The 27,986-nt window shown below is 42.1% G+C and overlaps 1 protein-coding gene across 1 annotated transcript; it reads left to right on the forward strand.

The window, feature by feature from the left end:
* Positions 1 to 58: 58 nt before the first annotated feature.
* LOC119442232 (gamma-tubulin complex component 4-like) lies at positions 59 to 27,980 on the forward strand. The gene is made up of 14 exons (XM_037707027.2): positions 59 to 286; positions 755 to 881; positions 1,643 to 1,812; positions 7,038 to 7,174; positions 9,693 to 9,843; positions 10,763 to 10,889; positions 13,122 to 13,252; positions 14,302 to 14,458; positions 16,696 to 16,791; positions 18,333 to 18,438; positions 20,942 to 21,128; positions 22,151 to 22,285; positions 24,776 to 24,892; positions 27,518 to 27,980. Exons 1-14 carry the CDS (start codon positions 212 to 214, stop codon positions 27,653 to 27,655), a joined length of 1,854 nt encoding a protein of 617 aa, XP_037562955.1. The 5' UTR covers positions 59 to 211; the 3' UTR covers positions 27,656 to 27,980.
* The last annotated feature ends 6 nt before the right edge of the window (positions 27,981 to 27,986 follow it).

Raw genomic sequence — 27,986 nt, forward strand, 5'->3', positions numbered from 1 at the left:
TAATCATAATCAACTTTTTTTTTAAAGTTATTATGTGCGGTGCTGTTAGGCGTTCGAAACTATGGACACTATCCGAAGCAACGTAACCATAGCAACACCAATTCGTTATGGCGGCAATCATGTACGCGGTTTCGCCTCTGTGAAGCGTGCTATAACTTGAGTTGTTGATTATTCAAGTTTTGTTACAGCTGTTTCAGCAAAAACCAAGAAGATGCTTCACGAACTGCTTTTTGCTTTGAATGGATACCCAGGAAGCATTTTTGTGGAAAGAGAAGGCACTTTTTCGGTAATATTATCAGAGTAGTTCGCCAATTAGTTTATGATTGCTTGCTAAATCTTATTGTACACTTTCTAAGGATCTTTCACGATAGTTGAAATAGACATAATATGTTGGAGCTCGAGAGTAACGACATTTGCACTGAAAGAATAATCCCGTCGAGTCTTGGCTCGTAGTATATGAATTGCCCCAGCGCCGCGACACAGAAACGACTTTCAGCTAAGTGATGCTTTTTTGCGGAACAATCGAACTTAGCACCGATGTTAAGTTTCAGTTTCTGTACATCATGCAGCATCAGGATATCGGTGAGCAAGAACGGCGGTAAAAAGTCGAGGAGGATGTATATTATTCCATGACTCGCCATGCATAAAACAGAATTTGCCCTGCAGTGCGTAAAATCATGAGCTCATGTATTCTTTACGAAATGGCCGCACAGTATTCTAAAGATCTAACTAATTAGAGTGCACTTTCTTTCAGGTCACCAAAGGACTTCCTTTCTTGCACCCATCCGAAACAGCGATTCTGGATAAGCTTTGTGCTCTAGGCTACCATGTCAAGTACCTGCGAACCTTCGTCTCAACTTACCGCGGTCTCATCGCTCGCGGTAATCGTGTTTTTATAAAACCCTAGCATGATATTTGCATGAGCTAGCATGATATTTGCAGGAGTCATCTTAAAGGAAAGTATAATGCCAGTATTCCTACGAGGACAGCTAGTTGTCACCTACTAGCTGCTCTAGATTAATGCATGCATGAATTAATCTAGAGCATCTAGCAAGTGACAACTGTCCTTCACTGCCACCATGGTGGCAGTGAAATAAGGTCACATTTTGTATAGGGGATGTAGATGGTTAACCACCAGACGTGCACCTTCTATTCAGCATCCACCGTGGAGCAGTAGCACACTGGTTCCACATGTCAGCTGCCAGACAGTGTAATGTGCACAACACAGCTATTCGCTACTCTTAATTTACTCATGGCACTGCAAGACAAGCTTTTGTGTTTAGCGACATGGCTCAGTGGGTATGGTGTTGCTCTGCTGATCAGAAAGTTTAGAGGTCAAGCGCTGGCAATGATGGTCACAATATTATCATGGTGGTGAAGTGCAAATGGGTGTTTGAGCATTTGGGTGCATGTTAAGGAACCTCAGATAGCCAAATCAGCTTGAGCCTTCCACTGTGGTGTGTCTTATAGCTTAAGTATGGCTTTGAATGTAAATCACCATTATTATTATTATTATTATTATTATTATTATTATTATTATTATTATTATTATTATTATTATTATAGCTGCTTATAGGGGAAACCATTTCGTTTATGTTTAAGCAGTAACTTGAACGATGGGCGCTCCTTTTGTCAATTACAGAGAGTCAGGAAGGTGAGACGCCACTCCGACGTGGATTCTACCTACATGCAATGTGCTCAGGGCTGCAAAAAGTTCTGCATCAATACTCAGAGGAACTGTTTCTTCTTGAGAAAGACGTTCTGGAGGGACACCAGATCTCTCTGATGCGGTTTCAAGAGGTTCTTGAAAAGGTATAAATTTTGTTTTTTATGCAAGAAAATGTGGGATATCCAAACTCTGCAGGCAGGCTCTTTTTACCACCGTTACTAGATTACTTCGTCAGTTTGCAAACTCCGCCGGGCTGCAGCGGCAAATGTGGCCCCCTTCGGTTCCCGCTCGCGAGATGGCGCTTCTGACACCATTGGCCTAGAGTTACTGTATATACCTTTGGTAGCATATACAGTAACTCTACATTGGCCCGGTCGCATCATCGTTACGGAACCTGCGCGCTGCGTTAAACGCAATTTACACAGTTACTTCTGTGTAAGGGGAGTTATTTTCAAGATTGTGAGCAAACGTTATTTCAAGTGTGCAACTGATTATCGTTTGAGCCACTAGAGCAATGCGACATGGCAGAGATGTTACTGAGATGCCTCAATCTACGCGTAGCTAGCGCTATGCAGGATTCCTATCCATTCAGCTGTGAAGATTAATTGGTTCCTGTTCTTTTTAATTCAGTTCTATATAATATTACATATTTACGGTGAGCCACGGAACATAGGTATCTTATGTCGCCGAAAATATTGAAACCTAAAGCTAGAACCACTTGTTTGACCAAGAACACTCAATGCTAGGATACGCATTTTTTAAAAGCAAGATACCGAAGTACTTCACTGAAAGCTCGCCACTTCTAAGGCTATCAAGCGAGAAAAACGACGAGAACAACAAAAGCAAAACTGAAAACAATTTATTAAGGCGGAAGTCTTAGATGATGCACGGGCCGAAAAATTTGACGTCTGGCGTTATGGCACCAAAATTCATGGTGCCACCAACAAAGGTCATGGTTTTGAGTTCCTTAGTTAACTCTACCTTAATTAAGATAGAGTTAATTATGGCACTCGAACCCACGCCCTTTGGTGGGAGTCAAACCCAACACCTATAGTTCAATTAAGGCAAGGTTAATTAAGTTAGCGTTAATTAAGGCCAGCGAACCCACGACCGTTGGTGGGAGTCGTACGCACGACCACTGGCGCTAAGGCGAAATTATTTCAGCCACAATAATTCATTTAATTTAAATAACCAAGTTAATTAAAGCACTCGGACCTCCACTATTGGTGTTAATTAAGGCATTTGAACCCACGACTTCTGATGTTAATTAAGGCGAAGGTAATTAAGACACTGTTCATTAAAATATAGTTAATTAAGGCAGTCAGACCCACTACCTTTCTGTATTAATTAGGGAGAAGTTCATTACTGCACACGGCAAACAACATAACATTGGTTCTGTCCCGCTACGTGGCATCTGCATATTTTAAAATCTTGGTGCATGATAGTTCGGACACCCTGCATGTTGCAGTCGGCTATCCAGCTCAGCCGCTCTTGAAAATCGTGGTAAGCATTCGCAAATACTCATTTTACGCTTTGCACGTTCGTATAAAAAACAGTATCGATAATAAGCCAGGCAAACTGCAACGAATACCACTGCGAACTTTGAAGTATTGCGGCTATAGTGAACTAGAATATCTAATTGCGGCTATGTCTCTATATACCAGATGATTCCACAACTACAGCACGCGCAAGCGACATGTATTTGAATTTTTCCATATGCATAGCGAAGCTGCAAAGAATAAAAACCAGAAGCAAAAACATTTGTCCCTTGCTAGTCATGTATTATTACTTCGTGGCGGTAAACTTCACCCGCCGAAAACGCCGGACGAAGTGGTTGTCCTAAAAGCGCGACGGCCCGAAAGCTGACACGCTTTCAATTGTGGCCGACTACAGCGCCGCCGCATCTTTCTTCCCCTCGAGGCCCTCTCCAGCCGAGGCGGTCGCACCATTAGAAGGTATTCTAGGTCACTATAATCAAGGGGTTTTATCCACACGGCGACGTGCGCGCCCCCGCTCGGCGGTACAGGGAATGGCGACATCCGCGGTGCTGGAGTTAGCAAACTGAAAGAGGTAATCTAGTAACGTTGCTTTTTACAGCAAGTAATGTGTTGGTCAGAATGTCAGTACATTCTAATAGACGTTGATTTTCTATATTACTATTAAGCTGTGCACTGGAGCCTACTTCTGGCCTGCTGTTTTTTTTTTTTAATGTCATCTATATCTGTATACTCCAGTAATGTAGTGTCCAAACCCATCCTATACCTTGCAATAATTTTAATCTCAACACTTCATCTAATCAGGACACCTTAAAGGGACACGAAAGCAAAGCACAAATAAATCATATAGACGGATACAGCCTTCTTTGAAAACTCTGTTGCCGTTAATTTCAAAATAATAAATTAATTATTAGAAGACAAAAATGAAGGTCAAAGTTTCGGTTTTTGAATTTCGTGCCCAATGCTCAATATTGGTACATCACTGTGACGCCATGGATTTCAAAGTATTTTTTCGTATTTAGGCTCCATTGGCTCAGCAAAAGTTCCTGAAATTCGCCTTGTTCAATCTTTGGCTCCTTTAGAACACAATGTAGTCTCTTTTTGCCACTAAATATTTAACTAAGCCCTAGAAGATGCTGTCTAAATTCATGATGTCATAGCGAGCTGGTGCTGGAACTCCAAGGAAACATCGTCACCCATCTTTTGTTATTGCATTTTTTCTAGCTTGGCCAAACATTTTATCGTGGTAAGAGTGGTGCTTTTGATATTGTAGAAGGGTAATTTACTGATACAGAAGAAATCATTTTTCTCTTTAGTGTCCCTTTAAGATATACAGCTGTAGAAAGGGACTCCTTTAGTGTGAGAAAAAGGAAGCCAAAAATCACTAGGTGGGACATCAGATGAGCATAAAGAACGGTACAAAGAATGACTTGAACCACAGGGGATAATCTGAAAGTCACAATCACAAAGTGAGAAAGAGATGTCATTACTGAAGGTTGGAGAAGTTCACCTAGCTGCAGGCCTGCATGCAACTCCAGATGTAGAGTGAAAGATTAAACGACACCAAACAAGAATACAAGTGCGCAAGCAGCACTGATATGTTTGCACTCAAAACCATCCACGAAGTCTCTGTAAAACCAAATTTCACCTGGTTGGTATTTGATACAACTTCTGAGGTAGGCACTGTTGTCACAAGAATTGCAGATAGAAGTAGAACAGTAGTGAGTAGACAAACAGGAGAAGAAATGCAAAAGGGGATGTGGCACTTCTTAGTTTTATTTATTATTATAATTTTTTCAATAGTGCAGTGCCTCCTCACTCCTTCCACTACCATGTGATTTACACCCACAAGGTGGCACTACCTTTTTGTAAATAGGTGCTTAAGTGAGAGGCACTGTTGTGTGCCATTGCAATGCCATGTGGCTACTAACAGTATCATGTGCACATGCGCTGGACATTTATGTATTTTATTGTGATTTTAGTAACTAGTTCTTAGACCACGACATGCATAATCAGTGTTGCTGCAATCCAATGTGGTTGGGCTTTCTAGGCTAGTGAGATTCCAAAGCTGTGCATAGCAAGGATGAAAGTCCTCCTTACCCGGAAGCAACATGAAGTGCTGGAAAATGTAGAATATGAGATATGCCACACGGCCTGGAGCTAGCTTTGCTAAAGCATTCACCAATGCTAGAACTTTCGACAGAATGGTGGTAGAACCTACCCTTGCAATTTTTTTTAGGGCATTCACCTTGTAAGCCATTTAGTGACATTCACAAGTTTCCTGTTCCTTCTTCTATCATGCCACACTTACTACTGAGTCAGTTTCTGCTGTGCTGATATAACAGATATGCAGCTTTCTTTCTTTTTTTTATATCCTATATTAAGTTTTGGTAAGGTAAAGCTATGTCAGTTAATATCTATCAGTTCCTTTCAGCCTTTTTTTCATGTTAGCATTTTTCTTCTATATTGTTAGCAACTTTAGTCTGTGATAACGTACGAATGTAGCAGCAAATACACAACTGTCAAACTCAAAGAGAATTTATATAGATGTGCCACCCAATTACATTCGCATATCAACATTACGTCTCAGACGAGATGAACCTCCTTCAATATCAGCGTTAGGGGAGTGTGAATATTGGAAACTTTGAATGTAAATGGAATAGGCTTTGCTATTTGATTCATATTCGATTTGAGAATTCACTATTCAAAGTTGTTGAATATTCGTTTTTCTTAAAATGTAAGAGATAACAACGCTTATTGGAGTCTACAGGGCATTTTTGAGAAAGACGGATGCAACTGGTGACTGCCCTGAATTATGTTGCTGCAGCAGAGCCACGGTTGCTCCACAGAGGCACCAGTTGCTGAACAAACACATGATGTAATTAACTTTTGCTAAATAACTGCCAATCATTCAATAAAGATGGTCTTGCCTTTAGGCAGCTTACAAATTTGTTTTCTCGATTTAGGCAAAGCAAGGCCAGTGTTTTGTAGCGATGCCTTTCCAATATTAATGCCTTTTCGCGCTTTTCGCGCTTGGGTCAGTGGTCTGAGCGACGGTCCGCTCACGTTATCAACGGGATCAGCCGGCCGTATGCGATAGATGATAAGACTAGTGTAGAATAAAGCATAACGCATCACTACAACAAACCGGCCCAAATTATTATCTGGACACTCACCACGTTTGCATTCTTTTAAAATGTTGTGTACTGCAATGGACACAGCACTATATGCACCTCTGGTGATGTTCTGTTTCTGTGTTTCACCATTGTCATTGTGATGGTACACTCGATACAAGCACATTTAAGTAGTTTCTGATTTAAAAGACCACTTCTGAACTGTATTGCACCTATCAAATGATGGAAGCCTTTTTTTTTTCACGAGACAGACTGTACAACATTTATATTTTGCTTTGTTTAGAAATGAGAAAATATTCAGTATTCTATTCACTATTTTACTGATTTCTCGCAAATATTCATATTCGATTTGAATTGAAAATTTAGTTGTTCAAAGACAACTAAAGACAACGAAGGATAACCACACAACACTGCGTAGGACGGCGAAGGGTTTGAAAGGTGCACTTCCGTACTACGTGTACAACTTCGGAGCGGGGACGAAAATGAACGAAAATCAGCACCTTCATGGGTGCTCTGTTTTGAAGTGTGAAGGCACAGATGGCAGGTGCAGTACAGTTTTGTGGATAGAAATTGTTCAGAATTTTTCTGTTGTCACAGAATGTTGTCTATTTATTGCGGTCCCCATCCGTTAGCTGGCAGCTTTAAAAATTTTACTATGGCAGACACCTGACTATCAGCTTTGTTTACCTTAGTGAACATGGCACCTGACAATGCTGCATGCGATTTTCCTGTACGCAGTACCACTTGCTGTTTCTGAAGTTGCGTGACCTGGTTGCTGAGATTGAATCCGGTAAGGTGCACGGCTGTAGTATCCTTCAGTCTCTGCACAAGGGTTCCACTACAGCGCTCCCCATTGCCAAGAAAAGCATGTCGCTGTGAGTCTGCAGATTTTTTGCACCCTCTTTGGGAGATTTGAATTTTTATTGCATTTTCTTGCACAAAATTTGCCATCAAGTGATAGCTATTAAAATGGCAAGGTTTTACACACTGTTTTTTTTACACTGTCGAACCTATGCAGCACAGCATAGTGCTTTTCACAAATAATACGGGAAAACAGAAAAGCGCATAGCAAAAACATAGACACTTCAGGAGGATGTCTGTTCTTGCTTCGTGCTCTATTTATTGCTTTCCTGTGCTATGTTTTAATATCATTGTCTCTAATTAGATGCATATCAGGATAAAGGCTCAGTTAGTTCAGTACTGCGTCATGTTGCTTTATTTTTATGTACTGATCGTCAGTGCTCCTAGAGCTTTGTTAAAAAGAATTAGAAAGTAATAACTTGTGGATTGTTAGTCTGCTGTAGCTGGCACACAAGATCGACTACACACACTTTTGAAACAGCAGCAGTTGCATGCAGACTACCCTTTATACTTTTGCATCCGGACTCTGGTTGCAATTCTTGAAGAATTTTAGAAATGTAGACGCCACTCAGGTCACAGGCTGAGTAAATTATGTGGTCAGACTGTCATTGTGTGTAGTTCTTGTTGTAGGAACACTATCTGTCAGTCCCAACACCTAAAGGTGAAGGTGCTCGAGTCTTAAATTGGAGGCAGCCCGTGGTGCATGTCATCACCCTACAAGTTCACCTTGCTATAGTAAAGTGTGCTGGTTCCCACTTATCTTTTCTTGAGTTACAGCCATTCTTAATGGAAACAATCAATGGCAGTCTTCAGTCAAATCGATACAGGAGCATGATGCACATTTTTTAACATTGTGAATTTTGCTTGTATAGAGGCTCGCTAATGAAATTCACTTGAATTCTTTAGGCTGTGCCTGCTTTGCTCCTCATTTACGTCATTGTCAGAAACAAATTGTGACCATGTGAGAATGTCAATGAAGTCTTGCACAGAGGTGCTTTTGCTATCTGGTGTGCTGTTTTAATAATAAAGTAGAATCACCACAAAATGATCCCGATATTAGTGGATATTACTGCGTCTTCGCAAAAGGTAATTTTGCTGTAATTTCAGTGGGGAAATTCAGTGACGATATGTTTGTTTATTTATGAAACAAACATATCGTCAATGAGCGTCTGTATTGGTCAGAACTTTTGTGAACTGTTAGAAGTAAGTGAAGGTCTTCAACTTTCCACATACAGCTTAACTTGATTGTAATAAGTAGCATTGGCAGTAAAAGCTTGTCCATTTTATCCAATCTGTCAACTTGACACTTAAAATTAGCCAAAACGTCTGCTATTGGAATTACGCAAAAGCCATTCAGAGGCAGGCAGTTCTAGACTACAAAAACACACTTTGGAAATGTTGAAGTATGCTAAACATCCTTACTGTGAGCTCTGATTTTCAGTCAAATGTGCTGTTAGTGAATGTCGACCTACAGTTTGATGATGTAGGGTATGTACATTTGCCATCGAAATTCCAACGCATACCCCCCTTGTGCCCGCCACAATATTTTTGAAGTACAGTTTTCAGTTACGTGCTTATTTATACATACACATACCCTAATATATTCCACAATATGGAACATTTCTTGACGGGGGGAAGGGCTACAGAACATGCAAACCAGTCAGTTACACGTCTAAATAAATATAACAGGAAATACCAAATATAGCAGCACTCATAGCATGTGAAAGCAGTGGAGAGGAATGAGTACACAATATAAGAAGTGAGCACCAACTGTACAGGATATAAATGTTAAATTTTGTAGCAATAATAAGCTATATATATATTGGGAAAATACATCAAACTAATTGTATCACTATTATATCTAATGGGGTACAAAGTGCTTTATGACATGAAGGCATTATATATATATATATATATATATATATATATATATATATTATATATATATTTATTGCCAAGATAGTTCACATGAGTTAGTGAGACAGTTTGGAAGGCCTTTCCAATTTTTAATGGCACCAGGACTAAGTGCTTGTGTTCGATTGAACGGTCATTGAGTTATTGTGCAGGTGGTACGAAAACTATATTGTCAGATAAGTAGCAGTGTGGATGGATGGTGACTGCATATTAATTTGTGTAGTAGACAAATGAGTGCTGCATTCCTACAAAACTGTAAGCACGCGACTGGTAATTATAACATTGATCCTATTCTGCTAGAACTTCAGTTGTAATCACGTGCAACAAAGCACGCAGCACAATATTGAGTAGTTTATAAGATAGGCCTGATGCAACTACCAGGTTGCTGAAGCCTACTCTAGTTCCGGGGCAAAAGCTTTTAATATGAACTGATACTGCATGGGATTGAACATTTTTAAATAAATCACATCTGACCAAGCTCTATTCTTTGACATAGTGTTTGATAATGTGCGATAGTATCAGTTTACCTCATAACTGGAACATGAAGTGCAGTATAACAAAGTGGTCCAAGTGTAAATCTAAATGACCTTTGTTTTCACTTTCCTTCCATTTCCGCAGGCTCTTGCAGGCTGGCTATGGAGTGCTGTGCCAGCAAATTTCCTCCTGGGTGTTGTACGGTATTCTCCATGACCCACACCAAGAATTTTTTGTTGTACAGAAGTTGGGCACCGACCTGACGCAACGCAACACCAGCAGCATTTGTTTAGAGGTTTGTTGTAACATGCATCCTGCCCTTTAAATACCTCCCTGCAAGGCCAAGTGTTATTCCACTGATCTCACGCTTGATGGCCCCACACGTCACCAGCACGTCTGTAGAGACGGGCACAAAGAATACCGTGCAGGGTTAATGCATGAAGCATTGACCAACATTGACCATCCACCCCCACATGCTCACTATGGGTTGCAATTGGTTAGACTAGCAGCCAGATACTCTATAGCACTACACTAAGTGAATGGCTACTTCAAAATTGCACTTGAGTTTTGCACTGTCTTGTGTAGCACAGCACACGATAATTATTTTTATCTGGGCTGATTCTATTGCCTGTGCTAGATTTTGTATGTAGTTTGTTATATGCTGTCTTATCACTGTGCAATGGTGCAAACAGGGGACAGGCCTGCCATTCAATTACTCACGTAGGCTTTTTGTTTGAGCGCAGAACTGCCATTATGTAGAAGGGCAATGTTAAACTAAACCTGGTTGTGACAATAAGAAATTGATAGTTTGTCAATGTGAGAGGTGCCGATATTCCACGTTGAAATTTAAAGCCTTAGGAATGCTGCATAATTGCAACGCTTCAATGCATCTTCTCTGCCAAGTTGTGTAAGTTTGCTAATGTGTAGCAAGGAAGATAGGTACATTCTGTTCAAGAGGAAATGACAGCTATTGCATGCAATAATTTTGCAATGTTGAGCAATCAATCAAAATGGGCGTTATTTAAAGGTAGCAGCAGTTTGTATTTACAAATGTAGTGTTAGGTTCAGCTTGTGTCTAGAAGGGGTTAATGTTTGATGTGGCTTGTATTTTTAATTAGGAATTTGCCATTACGACACATCGCTGTTACATGAACAGTGGACGAAGAGCATTCAAACATGCGAGGTTTTTTTTTTTTTTTTTTTTGATATTGCAGGCTCCTTTAGAGTCAATGGATGACTTTGGCTTGGAACCCAAACTGCTGCCTGACCAGCTCTCAGGTTCTTTTGCCAGAAAAGTGCTTTTTGCTGGCTCAGCTGTACGAGTCTTTGGGCAGTCTATGGGTGAGTCCATGGGCTTTGTAATGCGTAGCATGAATAAGTGCTGGTTTAATAGAGTTAGGGATTGGGTGCCAAAAGAAGGGCCGCACAGCCAAGGACGACAGAGATTTCGGTAGTGTGATGAAACCAGGAAATTCTCAGGCTCGAAATGAGATCAGCTGATGCAAAATATGTAATTGAAGATCGCCGGGAGAGCCCTTCGTCCTGTAGTGCACATAAATACGATGATGATGATGACGATGGGTAAGTTTACCAAAATGATTGTCCCAATGCATTATTGCCAAGTAGCAAAGTACATCTGTAACTTAGCATTGTTCACATGCCATGTATCGGAACAGCAAGCCTCCAACGAACCATCAAAACTGACAGGAGACCGTTTGCTGGTCCCCGCCCATAGTGTAGGAATAGACAGGTATTTCAACGACACCCGGGAACTGGTTCCTTCCTTGCTCATATTTTCCGCCTCTCTCACTAGGGGAGCAACAGGATAGTGGGCTTCATTTTCTAGCGCGATCTCCACGAGCATGTATAAGGATGGGAAAAAGTTCAAATAAAGTAGAAAGATTATGTTTAAGCAGCCAAGGTGATAAGCGCTTTTTATCTTGAACGCAAAATTGTTACCCTTTCCATTTCGGTGAGTATACCAGGCATTTCCCAACGTGACAAGTTAATGCTTGTATGATGCATGCAGTAGCTAGACCAACGCGAGAACAATTGTTTGCGAGCAGAGCAATAAGTTAAAAGGCACACAAAATACTGCTTTGTTGAGCTGTACTCACAAATTAGATAATTTGAGGGTTCTTGTACATAAATAGAAATTTGCACCCACCGCTTTGACACCACGGTACTCAGTTTCAGTGAACTGCCTGCACGCTGAAGCATAATCAAGGCGAGTGCAGCTATTTTCTATTGATGCACAGCACAAGCACACCTTGATAAGTACATGCGTCAGGAAAGCTTTCTGAAAAGCATCAATTAAGACATTGTACGGTGCTGGTGACCGCACTGCAAATCAAAATGCAACAGAAGTATCGGTACATGCTTTCTAGCTGCATCGTCAGTTTTCTGCTGCAGATAGCAGGAGCAACACTAATACAGAAACAGCAAGAGCTAGTAGCGCCACAGAAGAGTAACTTTGTTCATTATAAGGCAGGTTACAATAAAATAGTAAATGAAATACGTGACCACAATGCTTGGTGCCACTAGCAAACGATAGAAAATGATGACACCAACCATGTAGTGCTCGTGCCGTTGGAGGAAAGTGTGAAAAGGGGCGCTTTGCAGACAGGCAGTGTCATTGAGATACCTGTCTATTCTTTCAACATGCCCCTGTCAGGGACATCATGCTAATGCTTCTTTTGCATAGGCCCGATAACGGATTATTTTTAATACATTTATTATTTTTTGTTTGTTTGCGAATATTGGCGTGTATACTTATAATGAATATTGAATATAACAAAGGCATTTTCCATAGATGTTCCAATGGCAAAATTTCCTAATCGAATGTAGAATATTTGCTCATTTGTAAATGAAATGAAATATAAAGTTTGCACGGAGTCCATTTAGTTAAAGAAGAGGCTTGTTTACATTATTTCACACATGCCAGTAATGCAGTTCTCAACTGGACATCCATTTAACTGAGGAGCTTGTAAATGAGAGACACTGGATTTCAGTTATCTGGTGCGCCATGATAATGGCAGTAATGAAACAAGGAAACGGCACGTCACTAGATGCAGAATGAATGTTGTGTTCATTGAATGAAACAAGTGTGATGCTATAACATTGCACATTGGAGTGCAATATTGTCAAAAATTGCGAAACACAAAATTGCCTTGCCTAAATTGAAACAACGAATTCGTATATAAGTTACCTAAAAGCAAGGCATAATTATTGAGCTGGAGTTATCTGCACCTTTAGTTCTTGCAAGGAAGTGGTGCTTCTGCCCAACAACCACAAGCTCTCCTGCTCCAGAATCTTTCAAAACAGTCCTCACTAGCTTGCGTCTCTCCTGAGCCTCCAATAGTGTTATTCTTTGTACTCAAATAGAAAAAATATTTGACAATTTCACATAACGAATACTGAATTGAATAACCTATCGAATAGGAAGAACTGTTCAATTCAAATTAGAAATTTTGACTATTGACATCCCCCTGGTATTTTTGGGTTGGATGCAAGTTCGTTATAACGAGGTTTAACTCTATTAGGTCATAAGCTCGTTATGTTTTGTCTGTATAGAGCGGCCAATCTATAAGGCAGAGCAAGAGGCAGAGTTCTTGGATCGCCTGCAGAAAATCAGTGAATCTCCGGAGATCGACTTGTTTCACCTGGAAGCCTTTGTGAAGGACGTTCGCTCAGCTGCAGCTGCGGTAAACACCATCCATTCATTTTAGAATTCAGGAATATGTGACAGTCCTGAAATATATTGATAGGATCATTTGGCAGTGCCACAAATATTGTTGTAACACAGGATTTGGCCAGGTGCATTGTGTTCTCCTGCATTTAACACTACCAACACAATTTTTTTCAGGCTCCAGTGGAGCGCAATAATATTTTATAAAGCACTATTCGTTGGATGTGGAACTTGACACCATGCAACTCGCTCAACACCATTTAATATTAGCAGTAATTCGTGACTGCATGTACAGTCGTCAGCAAAAGTATACGGACCACAGGGTCGCCGGAAAAACGGAATTTCTTCGTAATTAACAAGCATAAACTGGAATTAATGAGTACACTGAAAAGTTCGCAACACCAAGTTTAGACTGCAGTGGTCAATTTCAAGTTGCGTTCATAGGCAGAGGAGAAAATCGGCTTTTTCGTGCAACCCCTGGTCCGTATCCTTTTGCTCACGACTGTACATGTGTAGACTGCTCCTAGAAAACACAATTTTGCATGGCGAGCCTAATGAATCTAGAGTGCCCAAACAAAGCGAAAATGCAAGAGTTAAATTTGGCACGAGGCATGAAATGTTGAGGGATCGTTGAGAACACTCCTCATGCGAGAATTTCGAAAGTGTGGAAGGTTTTTTTTTTAATTTTTATTAAATGAACATAAAATGAAGCATTCATGCTGCATACCTTTGGTCAGATGACGCTGTGTGCATCATGATGGTAAAGGTTTTCTTGAGAAGATGGTGGTGTCCATTGCGAGAGACGGCTGCTTTTGCAGTAAATGAGTTCAAAGCCGAGGAAGTCGCTAAAGTCTACTATTTCTTCTTTCTTTTTTCTTTCTTCTTTCTTTTGTTGCTGAGAAAGCAGAAGTTGCCAGAATGTCAGTGGAGTTTGTGAGAGGGGTTTTAATACCAAATGCATGGCAATGTTAGGGTGATGACCAAAAAAGCATGTATACATTAAAACAAAATAAATGTCATCGAGACCATTGTGTGACCAGTGTTTGCGTGACTTGCTACTGACAGCACCTGTGGCAGCTGTTTGTGGAGGAGGGCTGCCTACTGTCCCAGCTGCGGCTCCTGAGAGATGCCTTTCTGCTGGGCCGGGGGGAGCTGTTCTTGCACTTCTCTCAAGTGGCCAAAGACCTCCTATGCCACCCACGCACATCCACTACTGAGCAAGGTAAGCGACGTTTTGCACAGACTTTATTCCCTGAAACTGAATGCTTGAATGCCTTGGTGGCCTGGTACAAGGGTATCAAGTACCTCTTGATACTAGGCTTGTTACTCCGAGCTACACTACTCTTTCATACGCATGAACACCCAGGGAAACAGAGTGCCATTCCTTTCAAAGGGCTCACCATGATAGAGAATCAAATCTATGACCTCATGCTCAGCTGCAGAATGCCACAACCACTAGGCCACCTTGGCAGGTGCTTCAACAGAGAGTGTTCATGAAAACAGTGATGGCTGAATGTAGAAAGTAGGATTGTCTCTCGAGCTTTGCTTAGTGCTAACCATCGTGCTGAATTCTTTTAGAGAGATCTGAATGACAACATACATGGTTATTTTCTGCAATTATACGTGCCGATTTCTTTCAATCTTTTTCTGCGGGTTTTGTAATTAAGGTGGCAAGTTCTATTTAGGTGTGAATTATACGGCATGCTGCTGTGCTTCTCTCAACTATGATCTCATTCAATGCCAGATTAGCAATTCTAGAGAGCAAGATTGAGGAGGTATAATGTAGTTGCAAAAATTTAATATTAGGATACACGACGGCAACGGCAACGGCGACGCCGACGGCAGAAATCTGCTTTTGAGTGTCCATATAATTGCTATCGCAATAAAATTTTAATATTAGGGATAACGCATGCACTGCTCAGCTGTAGCCGAACCATCCTGTTCCTAGTGTCTGAGCTTTTCAAAGACATTATGAAAAAGTTTATGCATTTCAAATAAATTTCATTAATAACTGTGTAAGTTTAGTAGAAACCAGGTCATTATATCACAGTCAATTCTAAGTCACTGCACAAGCATTAGTATATCGCATTTGCACTGCAACCAAGAATACAATGCGAGGGAATATCTTTGATGACTCTGAATATAAAAATAATGACACTACGATTATAATGCATGCTGCTAATCTGTAATGCCACCTGCACCAGTGTGTGCAATGCCTTTTGGCATAATGCGATGTGCACGCACCGGTGCCTGCAAGTATGCATATCACCGTAGTGGATCTGGTCGTTGGACATAGGGCCTTTAGGTAAACATCCATAGTGGGCTTGATCACATTGTGCGGTCTCTTCGTTGCTCTGTATTGCACTCTCCCTATTCCTAGGCCCACACCTCCTGCCGTAGAGCGCTTGGCTTTTCCGTAAAGCTGGTTTCCTGGTGGCTGAGGAAGGAACTGCTAATTCTTGGGGGAAAAAAGAAGATTCATTATATTCGTTGCAGATTTGGTATTTTACATTTCACTCCAGCTTCTCTTGTCACTATTTTTTTAAATTTATTTACTATGATACTACAAATCGCCCGAAGGCATTGCTGTAGGGGGGATGTTACAGAGGGGGGGGGGGGGGGGAGGATGTGAATAATGGTTGCAAGGTGAACACATCAAGAATCATAGCAAGAGGAAAGAAACCTAAAGCAAACACACCAAGAATGTAGTTTCTGCAAGTCAGGATAAGTGCTACTCGCTATCACAAATATGCTGTTTTAGCTCATGCACAAAATCTTTGTTGTTTGTTGACACCACAGCATGAGCAATCTGTTCCATTCGTTAATGCTGTGGGGAAAGAAAGACGACTGAAATACTTTTGTTCGGCGTATTTTTTCGTATTTTGCATATTTTTCTGTTATGGTCACGTCTTTGTGATACGTAGATAGGCGGTTTTAGGAAAACGCGGCGACTGATGGCAGAATTATTCCGATCAATTTGATTTAATAATGAACACCTAGATACGGTATGGCGGATATCAAGCGTGTCCCGATTGAGCATGTTTTTCAGGGTGGTGACGCTAGTGTTAAACTGACAAACCGCGCTGCATTATTTTGGATAGCTTCTAACTTATTAGCAAGAGTTATTGACTCAGAGTCAGTATTTAATTAGTAATTTGTGTGCCATGTCGCTAGGGAAGAAAAAGAGACTACCTGTGAAGACGAAAAAGCATCCGTTTATGCCAGTATAAAAATGCAAAAGGCATTGCATGTACGCTGATCTTTGGGACCGCCGCAACTGCAGTAGGATTAAATCAAACTCGCTAGCACACAGTTAATGAAAGTGCTGTTATCTCCACCAGGAGTGAAGCAGAAAAAAAAAAACAGAAACTAATTTTCCTCACCTGCAGTGCTGCAATTAGGCAGGGTGAGTAACATTCTTAGTTCATTCTGATGTGGTACTCTTTTTTTTTTCTTTAGATGTAAACGTCATCTTCCAGCAGGCCTGCAGTCTGCTCCAGTCGGAAGACGAGAACCTTGCTGAACAATTCCGCATCACAGTTGGACCTTCACTGTGTGAGTCACATGCAGGATAACCTGTGATCAGAGTACAGGGGAATCACAATTCACACACAGAAAAGTACCACTCTGCTTTGCTGTGTCATCTCCGAAACATAAATAGAGAGGGTGAGCCTGGAGAAGTCAGTTTGATGTGCAAAAATGTATTCATGCATCCATCTGCCTCTACTAATTTCCTCTGATTGCAACAAAATGAAACCTTAACATATCACCTCCATGGCAAACAAAATATTGAGTGACAGAACAGACAGTGCTCAATGTACACTCTTAATTGCCTTCCACATAGGTTTCACTAAGTAAGTATTAACACATTGCTTAAGTGTTCTACAGAATATTGAGTGGCAGAACAGGCAATATCCAATGTACACTCTTAATCTCCTTCCACATAGGTTTCGCTAAGTAAATTTTAATACAATGCAGAAGTGTTCTACTTACTTTTCTGTAGAGTGTCTTGCCAATGCTTCTCCATGACACTTTTAATCTCGTTCCACATAAATTGGTGGAACATATTTGCAAAAATATTACACTTAGATGAACTTAGGTGAAACAATATTAAGAGTCTAGTGTGCAGTGTGTGTAAATTTGTTGCACTTTCTGAAGCACACACTGGTGTTTAGTGCAGTTATTGCAATGCTAGGTGCAGCTGAATTGCGCAGTCACTGGATATTGAACGCAATCATGTGGACTCTTTTAGGCACACGATGAGGTCCGCACATACCACTTGTACTAGCATGCACCATTGTGTCTACTAGTAAAAAAGAACCTAAATGAAAATTGCTGCGAGACTAACTAATCTTGCTAGTTATATTGTGCCTGGTTATCCTTCATGTTGCAGGTAAAGAGAAGTTCTCAATCGTGTATTTGCTACGTTAAGCCTAATCCTAGAGACTGGCCCAGCTGCAGAGCTCGTGAGAACTGAGCACTTAGCACTAGGGATGTGTGAATACTGAATAGAAGAGTTTCAATCGAATCAAAGAAACAAAGCTGAATACCAAATTGAATATCCAAAAATAATTTAAAAAATTAATGATTACAAATTTTGGGCAAGAAAAAACGGTGCCGCGCATGCTCAGGAGTCTCCTAGCATTGCATAATAAGAATGTAGCAAGCTACGAGTAACTTGCACACACAGAAGTCAAGATATACAGTACGGTGTTCTCTAATTAAAAGGAATTTCAAATTAGTGTGCCAGCTAGCACTGATTACAGCTCTGTTCTAGTATATGAAGGTCTTGAAAATATGTTTTTTATCAATAGAGTATCTCTTGAATATAATCAAGTGCTTTCTCCCTCTGAAGCTAAACAATTAGTGATGTTGTGTTGTACTAAATACCAATGAGGTTCTCAGTTTAACAGTGAACCTGTGTTTTATGGCAATCTCTTATTGCATAGAAAGTTTTGCTTTTTAGTTTACCTCTAAAATACAGAATAACTTTCACATCTTTATGGCAGGAGGGTTATCATAAGTCAAATATGCATGTCAGACGAAAGAACGGACTGCACATCACATTCTCTTATAGTAGAATGTCTTTTCTGTAGCGCATGACAGCAGTCAACCACCTTTGGCTGGATGGGAAACAATAGGTCTGACCTACAAGGTCAAGTCGCCTCTGCACGTGTTCTTCACTCCAGCCACCATGTCAAAGTAAGTATTGTGGAAAATGCTGGTAAGGGCAGTTTTGGCAAATTAACTCTGTGCCATGTTAGTTTTACAGAGTGCAGGTTTAAATCAAGAGCTTTTTAGCTTGCTTTTGTTTTGTGAGAACTGCATTAAATTGTTTTTAACTGTCTGTAGCATGAATAGTTATACTGAAAAGAAAAGAAGGGGGGATGGTGGGAACAGATAAAAAGTAGTAGAAAGTTGTACAGTATAGACCACTTATAATGTAACCGCTTATAGTGCAGGACTGGATATAGTGCGGTCTTTTCAGACTCCCGTTAATTTTCCCATAGCACTACATATATACACGTATCGCTTATAGTGCAGTTGCGGGAAACGAAATACCGGTTACAGTGCGGCTGCCTGGGAGTACGGAAGTCAGCGGAAACGGCGAACGCTCCCCTCAAACGGGCTCCCCAAGGAGTGCTCGAGGAAGAAAGAGACAAAGTGGAGGAGAAGGGCACGTGGTGCGAACGAACAGCCAGTGAGGCTGAAACCAGAACCTTGAGTGCGAGAAAATATCACGGTGCGCATAGCAAGCGAGCGCCACGAAACTGCCAACGCCGGCCAACGCTCGCTTCACGATAACGGCAGTAAACGAAACTTCAGGGAGTGGGTGGCGCCGGCACGGCACCGCGAAGGGCGCACGCGGAGACCGCGGAATGTGAGGGAGGAGGGCGGCAGGGAAGCGGATTTCGCCTCGGCAACTCTGCCGCTTCGGTGGCTCCCCTCGCCCTCCCTCGTAGCTCCCTCACTTTCGACTGTCACCGTGCGCGCCCGCCGCCGTGCAGGCGCCGCCGCTCCAGCCGGCCCGGCGCCAGCTCCCCGAAGTTTCGTTTTCTGCCGTTATCAGGAAGCAGGCGTTTGCCGGCCTGGGCAGTTTCGTTGGCCGACCTGAGACAGCGCCACGGCTTCCCTCTGCGCTGTAGCCGCAGCGTGCAAGGTCAACACGCGACTAAAAATCAGAGGAAGCATAAAGGAGAAAGAAGGGTTTACTGCCATTTTGTACGCATGGCTACAGTAGCGTGGCTGAGATGTCGGCACGTACACGCATGTTCCGGCGCAACGCAGAATCGGTGAACTTGTCATTTGAGAGAAGGTGAAATTTCCGCCACATTCTTTTTCTCTTTCTTTTTTTGTTTTGCTCGCGCGTGACAAGGGGTCTCACCTAAGCCTTTACTGCAGTGCCTTCCTCGACTGTCGCATACGCGTGGCGGCTCGGTGCACATGTTTTGAATATGTGCGGGCCTTGAAAATTGTTGCTTTGGTTATAGTGCGGTACCGCTTATAGTGCGAATATTCGCGATTCCGGTGACTTGTGTTATAAGCGGTCTACACTGTATCAGAGTATTTGGATAAAAAGTAGTAGAAAGTTGTATCAGAAATAGATCAGCACAAAAAGTACAGCAATACTTATCTGTGGCACTTTGTGGAGGTTGCTATTTGGCCCACTGCAGATTTTAAAAATACCACTGTGTGAGAACTTTTGTTTAGCTCCAGCATATTCACAACATTTTTATGAAGCTGAACATCCAACAGGATGAATGAATTTCTAATGTCCCTTCACATTCGTATTATACCAAGTCTTTAGCACATGTACCAGGTATGCTTTATTACTTCGAACAAATTAAAAAAGAAAACTGCAATGAGTATATATAGTGTAATTCAGTCTGTTCAACTGCATTACCTGAAGGAGCAGACATTACTTGCATGACAAATTGAAATGTCCAGGTGGCTAGCTTAAAAAATTCACAAATTAGCCTTTTAATTATTTACTTTAAAATGCATGTTATAATCAAAATATAGAAATCGAGCAGTATTGGAGTCATGTTTGTTTAGTGGAATCCCTAAGAATAGCGCCACTTTCAAAACATCTGGCCCCAAAATTCGTTTAAAAAAATTCATTGGTGTTCCATTTGAGATCATCCCAAACTTCTTAATGCACACTTTTGGGAAACTGAACTTAGAATGCCAGTGTATTTTGTAGCACACTTTAAGGCCAGATATCTCGAAAGTAGTGCTACTCTTATAATTTCTGCTAAGCAAACAACACGCAGCTTCAATTTTGCAATTGCGGCATATACCCTAAAGTGAATAATTAATAATTTTACTTAGTGAACTTTTTTTTAATTAGCCCCACTGGTGATCTCCTATGCAGGTAATTTCTGCCTGTTACAGAAGTGCATCTTAACAGGCGAGAACAGTGCTATTTGTAACGAGTGATTGTTAAAGAAATCTATTCGAACCAAAAATGAACAGGTGCTATATTCAGCACAAGCAAACTTGAAATGACATTGGTATTCTTATCTTCACTGGTATGCATCTTGCACAGTGCTCTGTAAAAACAATTACTTAATTATCAATAGCAGTGTTTCATAAGAGTTGGCTCGGTTGGTGTGAAGCCTACATCTTGGAACAATGTGAAGAGGACAGCAGAGCAGACCGAGATGACACAACTGGTGGCTTCAGCACAGTGGCTGTTTCACAGGTACTCCCGGCTGTTCCGGCTGCTGTTCGGCTTGCAGCGTGCTCAGACCTTCCTCCAGGAGTGCTGGGTGCTCCAGTGTAAGGTGGCGCGTACGGGGCCCCTGCAGGGTTGTCCCCTGATGCGGCGCATGATGCAGCTGCGCGCAGAGATGGCGCACCTTCTGGACAGCCTCCAGTACTACCTCCAGGTATACCAGTTCCCTGTGGCTCTTTTTCAAGTGGTGATTTCCTTCCTTTGTTGGTGTACCTGCTCCTGTCAAAGCAAGCATGCGCAGCACTTGAATTTGTAACTGTGCGCTCAGTAGCAAAATGTGATGATCCACTGAGCAACCGCAGCAGGATATGGTAGTTTGTGCCGTCTTGCATACAATCACCATCAAAAGTTTATGGATTGCAGGATCTGAGTTGAAATTCCGAGCAATAATATGTAAGGCCATTAATAACCAGTAGCAAAACGGAAAGTCAGAGCTCCATGTTGCATTTGAGTGAATGCAAAGTTTGCCTTTCTCAGTAAATGCTTTGCTTCTTACAGATAGAGCTATCAAAAAAAAAAAAAAAAAATGACAGCTCTAAAAAAAATTGCTTGTTACCAAGAGTGACACAATTTTCACCATGATATAATTATCACAATTTCGAAAATAGCCAGCCATTTGCAAATAATTTGTCCTGTGAACAATCCCTTCTATTGTCATAATACGCTCTGGCCTTTCCATTTCGTGAAACTTAGCTCTCATGTATTACTATTGCAAAACAAACTTAACATATGGCAGAGAATGCAAAATATTGAGTGGTGAATAAAACTTTTGTCGTTTGCAGTATTGGCAGTTATCATTCAGTCAGCACGCAAAGTAAGTTGCTTTTGTTTCAGACTTTCTGAGAGCAGATATCTATGCAATGCCACGGTGAACACTGGGCTAGTAGTGCAAGCATATACTTGAATCTTGAAGTTAGTGGAAGCTTGACACGTCTTCGCATGCTTTTATAAAAATACAGAAACCGTGCCCTGGATCTTTTACTGAAATCATGGAAGGTTGTAGGTATTCCTTGGTATTTTAAAACTGATCCTGCAAAATTTGGTCTAAATCTTATGTTGTAAGCCACCTTTGCTACATACCTCACCAAAGCTGCTGTTTTAGACAGCACAAATATACCAAGAAATACATGTAACACACAAACGTTAACATAGCTCCTCATTGCTTGTCATGTCCAGGTGGACGTGATAGAAAGCCAGTTGGCTCGTCTTCTTGGACAAGTGACGCAAACTCGAGATTTCGAAGCCATCCAACATCTGCACAACAGTTACCTTGCTTCCCTTCTCAAGGACAGCTTGATAATGCTGCAACCTGTGAGTTACCTTCTCAGTGTGCTGACTTGAATGCGAGTCCTATACCTGCCAACCCTCCCAAATTTTCTGAAAGTTTACGAACTGGGTTCATTTAACGGTTTTACAAACATTGTGTCAAGTTTTACAAAATATACTGTATTTACTCGCATAATAACATACCGTATTTACTCGCACACAGTGCGATTCAGCGTCTGATATGGCGTCTGATACAATCGTACCCGCCGGACGCCATATCAGATGCCGAATCGTACGATGTCTCTCCTACTTCACGGCACTAAAGTTAGGGTGCGTTCATTACGCGAGTGTGTTCATTATGCGAGTAAATACAGTACACTCGGTTCATAAAAAAGCTTTGATTATTGCTCTCTGATCCTACCGTTGGAAGTACAGTGTAGACCGCTTAAAACGTAAGGCGCCAGAGTCGTGAATATCTGCACTATAAGCGGTACCGCACTATAACCAAAACAACAATTTTCAAGCCCCACACGTATGCAAAACATGTAGACCAAACAGCCACGCATATCTGAGAATCGAAGCGTGCGACTGGGGGTTTTGCATCCGTTTAAATTTACGAACGTTGAAAGGTTAATGTCCAAGTATCCACGATCTTACAAGCAAATATGAATAGACTAGATGACCGCAGACAACCACTGTCAAAACGCGGGCGTGGGAAACGCGGCCGCCGCAGCGAGCGAAGGTTCGTGCTGTCTATTGCTTCAATGGAAACTGAGCGGCGTAAGCACAGTGCTTACAAAGTTCAGAGCCGTGTGGAGATCGCTTTCAAGATACGGTGCGCGCGAACGCATTTGTTGGCAGAGTAGAAGCCGCCCCCCCCCCCCTCCCTCCTTCCCTCGCTGCCTTCCCGCTTTGCTCCTTTCGTGTGGGAGATTGCGAAGCCAGTTCCCCTTGCGCCCGGTTGCAAGATACGCATTTGGTGCCGCAGCACAGCGTCGCCCCCCCCCCCCTCCCTCCCTCCCTCCCATACCCCCACGGCCTTTCACACGATGGAAGTCGCGTTTGCTCTCCGCTCTGCGTTTGCTCTCCGCTGTGCGTTCGCACTCCGTGAAGGCGCGCGTCCTCCGTGCACTTTCACTCACACATACGGCGTGTGGCGATGATTTTATCGCCCTTGGACTCATGCTCCACGTCTCATGTTCCTCCTCCGCATCGCCCTCGTTGATCTCCTCTCCCATCGGTGGGCGCACCTCGTTGAGAAGCGTGCTCGCTATCGCCCTTGTCGGCGAGGTTTTCCCGCGGAAGCCGCATTATAACTGTATTTCGTCTCACGCGGCTGCACTGTAAGCGGTATGCGTATACGTGGAGTGCTATGGGAAAATTAACGGGAGTCTGAAAAGACCGTACTATATCCGGTCCTGCACTATAAGCGGTTACGTTATAAGTGGTCTATACTGTATTCTGATGGTGAAAGAACGCCAGAGGGGTACTTGCTTCGAGAAAGTTTATATGCAGACACTTTTCTGAAGCCTGTGAAATCGACAACAGAAAGGTTGCTGAAAAAGTCACTGTGATATAAAAACAATGTGTTGCTCGTTGGTATCTGGTGTTTCAAGCTTGCTGCTTGTGCACTGCATCGAAATATTAATCTGCATTAATAAAGTGTGTGTGTATCCCTGAAAAAGCGTGTGCTCAGGACAAGCTCCAAAAAAAAAAAAAATTGTGCTAACCCCCGTCTCCCCTTCTCACTTATTCCCCCCTTAGTGCCAGTGCCACCCTCAGTCTATGATATCTTTGCGCATTCTAATGTTCATAGGTTGGCAGGTATGGGGCCCTAACCATTGCAAGACTAGCTTGATGGAGTGTTGGTTTGGTTGAGTTGGAAACTGTTAGCCATGAAAGATACTGAGTGCACCAATGTAGTAAGTAAATAGAAAAGGCATTGGGTGTCCCCCCACCTTTTTTAGTTTTTTTTTCTTTTGACCACACATTTCTAACTGTTTGTATTTGCAAGCAAACATTAGTTTACAAGGCAGCACCATGTTTTCTGTCATTCATATGCATTTTCTATGGACCCTTAATGTTAGTTCTTTTGACTAACAAAGGAAAAAGGTGGTGTATTTCAACTGTGCAGGTATATTTCCGTGATGGAAGTAAACATATATTGAATTGACGCTCCTATTCAATGTTTCCGACCGGAGGACTGCACTTCAGTAATATTCCTTTTTGATTATTGTGACGAGAAGCTGCTTGAGGAAGACTTCTTTAGTCTAATGCCCAGTTACATTGTGTGTTTTGTGTTGCAAAACTAAAGTATTATCAAGGGGCATCATCGAAGCACAGACTCGTCCCTCGACTGAAGTCGGGGGACGGCGCTGCCCTACACTTTACAGGAGGAATTTCAGGTAGAGGTACGCTTGTAAATACAGGAGTAGTGACCTCATGAACCTCTTTTATGTTCTAACCTTGCACAGTCATTATGATTTCTAACTGTGTTTCTTGTGACAAACCATGAATCTGGCATGTTGCTTTCAGGTGCATGACTGTCTTAGGTCAATTCTTGTCCTGAGCCAGTCTTTACATGCCATCTTTCCTGAAACCAAGGATCCACTTACACAGAGGCAGTTCTCACAATACGAAAGCATCGAAAAGGCAAGTAGTGCCATTTACTTTCATAAGCCATTGCATAGCATTGCCTGTTGCTGTGATTGCACAAATTTCTGAATGTCCATACACCCTCGGGATGCCACTGCAATGTCGCGAACTTCCTTGCTCTTGAACTTTCTTGCAGGGTGATGGAGCAAGGAAAAAATGTGGAGGTGCTGCAGGGCGCCATTAGTGAACGCATATACAGTGTAGACCGCTTATAACGCAAGTCGCCGGAGTCGTGAATATCTGCACTATAAGCCGTACCGCACTATAACAAAAACAACGATTTTCAAGCCCTGCACGTATGCAAAACATGTAGACCGCGCGTATCTAAGAATCGGAGCATGTGACTGGAAGTTTTGCATCCGTTTAAATTTACGAACGTTGAAAGGTTAATGTCCAAGTACCCACGATCTTCGCATGAAGCAGACAAAGTAATAATTTTTAAAAATTACTCAGTTTCGCCCGAAAGGCGAAGCATCAATTGCGATAGCAAATTAGTAGAGAGCTATAAGGAGTAGGGTTTGTAGTTTTATCGGCTGCATAAACTTGACACATTCGCTTACTAACTGAATTAACAAGCATGGAGTCAACGCTCACAAGCAAACATGAATAGACTTGACGACCGCAGACAACTACTGTCAAAACGCGGGCGTGGGGAAACGCGGCCGCCACAGCGAGCGAACGTTCGTGCGGTCTATTGCTTCAACGGAAACTGAGCGGCGTAAGCACAGCGCATATGAAGGTCAGAGCCGTGTGGAGATCGCTTTCAAGATACGGTGCGCGCGACCACACCAACAGCCGGCACAGGCGGCGCGAATGCATTTGTTGGCAGAGTAGAAGCCGCCCCGTCCCTCCCCTCCCTCCCGTGCTGCCTTCCCGCTTTGCTCCTTTCGCGTGGGAGATTGAGTCGCCAGCTCCCCTTGCGCCCGGTTGCAAGATACGCATTTGGTGCCGCAGCACAGTGTCGCCCCCCCTCCCTCTCTCTCTCTCTCCTCCCCTCCCCCCACGGCCTTTCGCGCGATGGAAGTCGCATTTGCTCTTTGCTGTGTGTTCGCTCTCCGTGAAGGCGCGCGTCCCCGCGCGCTTTCACTTGCACATACGGCGCGCGGCGACGATTTTATCGCGCTTGGACTCATGCTCCACGTCTCATGCTCCTCCTCCGCATCGCCCTCGTTGATCTCCTCTCCCATCGGTGGGCGCACCTCGTTGAGAAGCGTGCTCGCTACCGCCCTTGTAGTCGAGATTTTCCCGCGAAAGCCGCATTATAACCGGTATTTCGTCTCACGCGGCTGCACTTTAACCGGTATGTGTATACATGTAGTGTTATGGGAAAATTAACGGGAGTCTGAAAAGACCGTACTATATCCGGTCCTGCACTATAAGCGGTTACATTATAAGTGGTCTATACTGTACTTTGCTGATATGTATGGAACCATTTCCAACTTAAGCCTGTGTGTAATGCAAGGCATTAAGATGACGCTTTAGTTCAGATCCATTAGCAATATCCATAATTTAAGTACAGACAAAACGCGGGAATGCTTTTATTAGATATCCACTAAACCAATTTGCAACGATTTTTCTTGCGTTTGATTGAAAGAGTCATGGTAAGTGACTAGTGGTAGTGGAATCTTGACTCAGTTGCTCAAATGTTTTAGAAGAAGCCGCTAAAATATTTAAATTTCAAGAAATTGGGACGCCATGCTTACAAGCCTGTAACTCAGCAGAAAAGGTTTACATTGAAATTCTGTAATCTGTACATAGCAGAGCATTTAAAGAGATGCTAAAGAAAATAATACAAGTTGAGTTCTATTAGGAAATGACCCATCTACAATACGAAAAAAGCCACTCTTACTATGAGAGGAAGTTTCGTAAGCTAGGAAAAATGCAAAAACAAAAGACAGACAGCGATGACGCCTTGATGCTGTACCAGCTTGCCGCGACGTCATAAATTTAGACGGCATCTGCTCGGGCCTAGTTAATTGTTAAACAGTAAAAATTGACTACATTGTACTCTAAAGGAGCCAAAGATTCAACTTGGCAAGTTTCTAGAACATTTACAACGCCATACCAGCCCAAATACGAGGAAATAGTACTTTGAAGTTTATTACGTCACGGCATTGCACTGTCGCTGAGGTTATGGCACAAAATTTCAGAAAATATGTAAGTTTGCTCATTTCCTCTTCTAGTAATCAGACTTTTACCAGAAAATTAATTAAAATAGCATTCTAGGATATTCTCTCAGTCTAAATTGATTTAATGTTTCTCTTTAGTGCTCCTTTAAAGCAAACAAACATTTGACATTAGTACACATTCTTGAAGCATTTACCTGAAGACTTCTGTGTTTAATGTATTTGTATAGTAACTGAGCAAGATAAATAAAGTGCTCATTTTACTTCCATTTAGTTGCTTGCAGGTATGCCAATGTGCATGTAATTACTGTATCTTTACAAAAGACATTGAAGCATTGCTCTAATGAAAAGTGGCTCGCCTTGGGGCCATACTTTGTAACAGCCGTTCTTTATCAAATTGCATGAACAAGTCTTAGTCATAGCTCTTGTGTTTGAATCTCTAAATCTAGAGCCTTGGTGGTGTTTGATGCTAATGCTAATGTTATGCTTTGTGCAGGAATTCCAAGATCATAAGCTGCTGCTTCTAAAAGTGCTGTCTTCCCTGCACAACAAGCTCTCTGAATCACAGCCCTCCCAGCTGCTGCTACGCCTAGACCCTGCCTTTGTATCAGCCCGTGCGACAAATCCAGTGTGACATCTCAACCCGTCAGAACGGAATGTGCCAAAAGCTCCCAACACGTCAATCATTTGTTGTTTGAATTCTAGGTATAAAATGAACTGCAAAAGTTATCAATTCTCTCCTTCAGCATTTGTTTCTATTGCTTATGGGTCATACATTTGCTGCATAGACGCATGCCTTATGCCAAGATTGTGGCTTCAGTTGCAGACTTTTAATGTTAAGGGCCTCATGTCGCAGAAAATCCAGTGTCGGCGGCATTGCCAGTGGACGAAAATTTCCCTATGTATTTAGGTATATGTATAGGCCATCCGTTGCTATATGACATACGGTATCATCATCATCATCA

This window comes from Dermacentor silvarum, chromosome 2, assembly GCF_013339745.2.
Source record: "Dermacentor silvarum isolate Dsil-2018 chromosome 2, BIME_Dsil_1.4, whole genome shotgun sequence".
Taxonomy (NCBI): Eukaryota; Metazoa; Arthropoda; class Arachnida; order Ixodida; family Ixodidae; genus Dermacentor; species Dermacentor silvarum.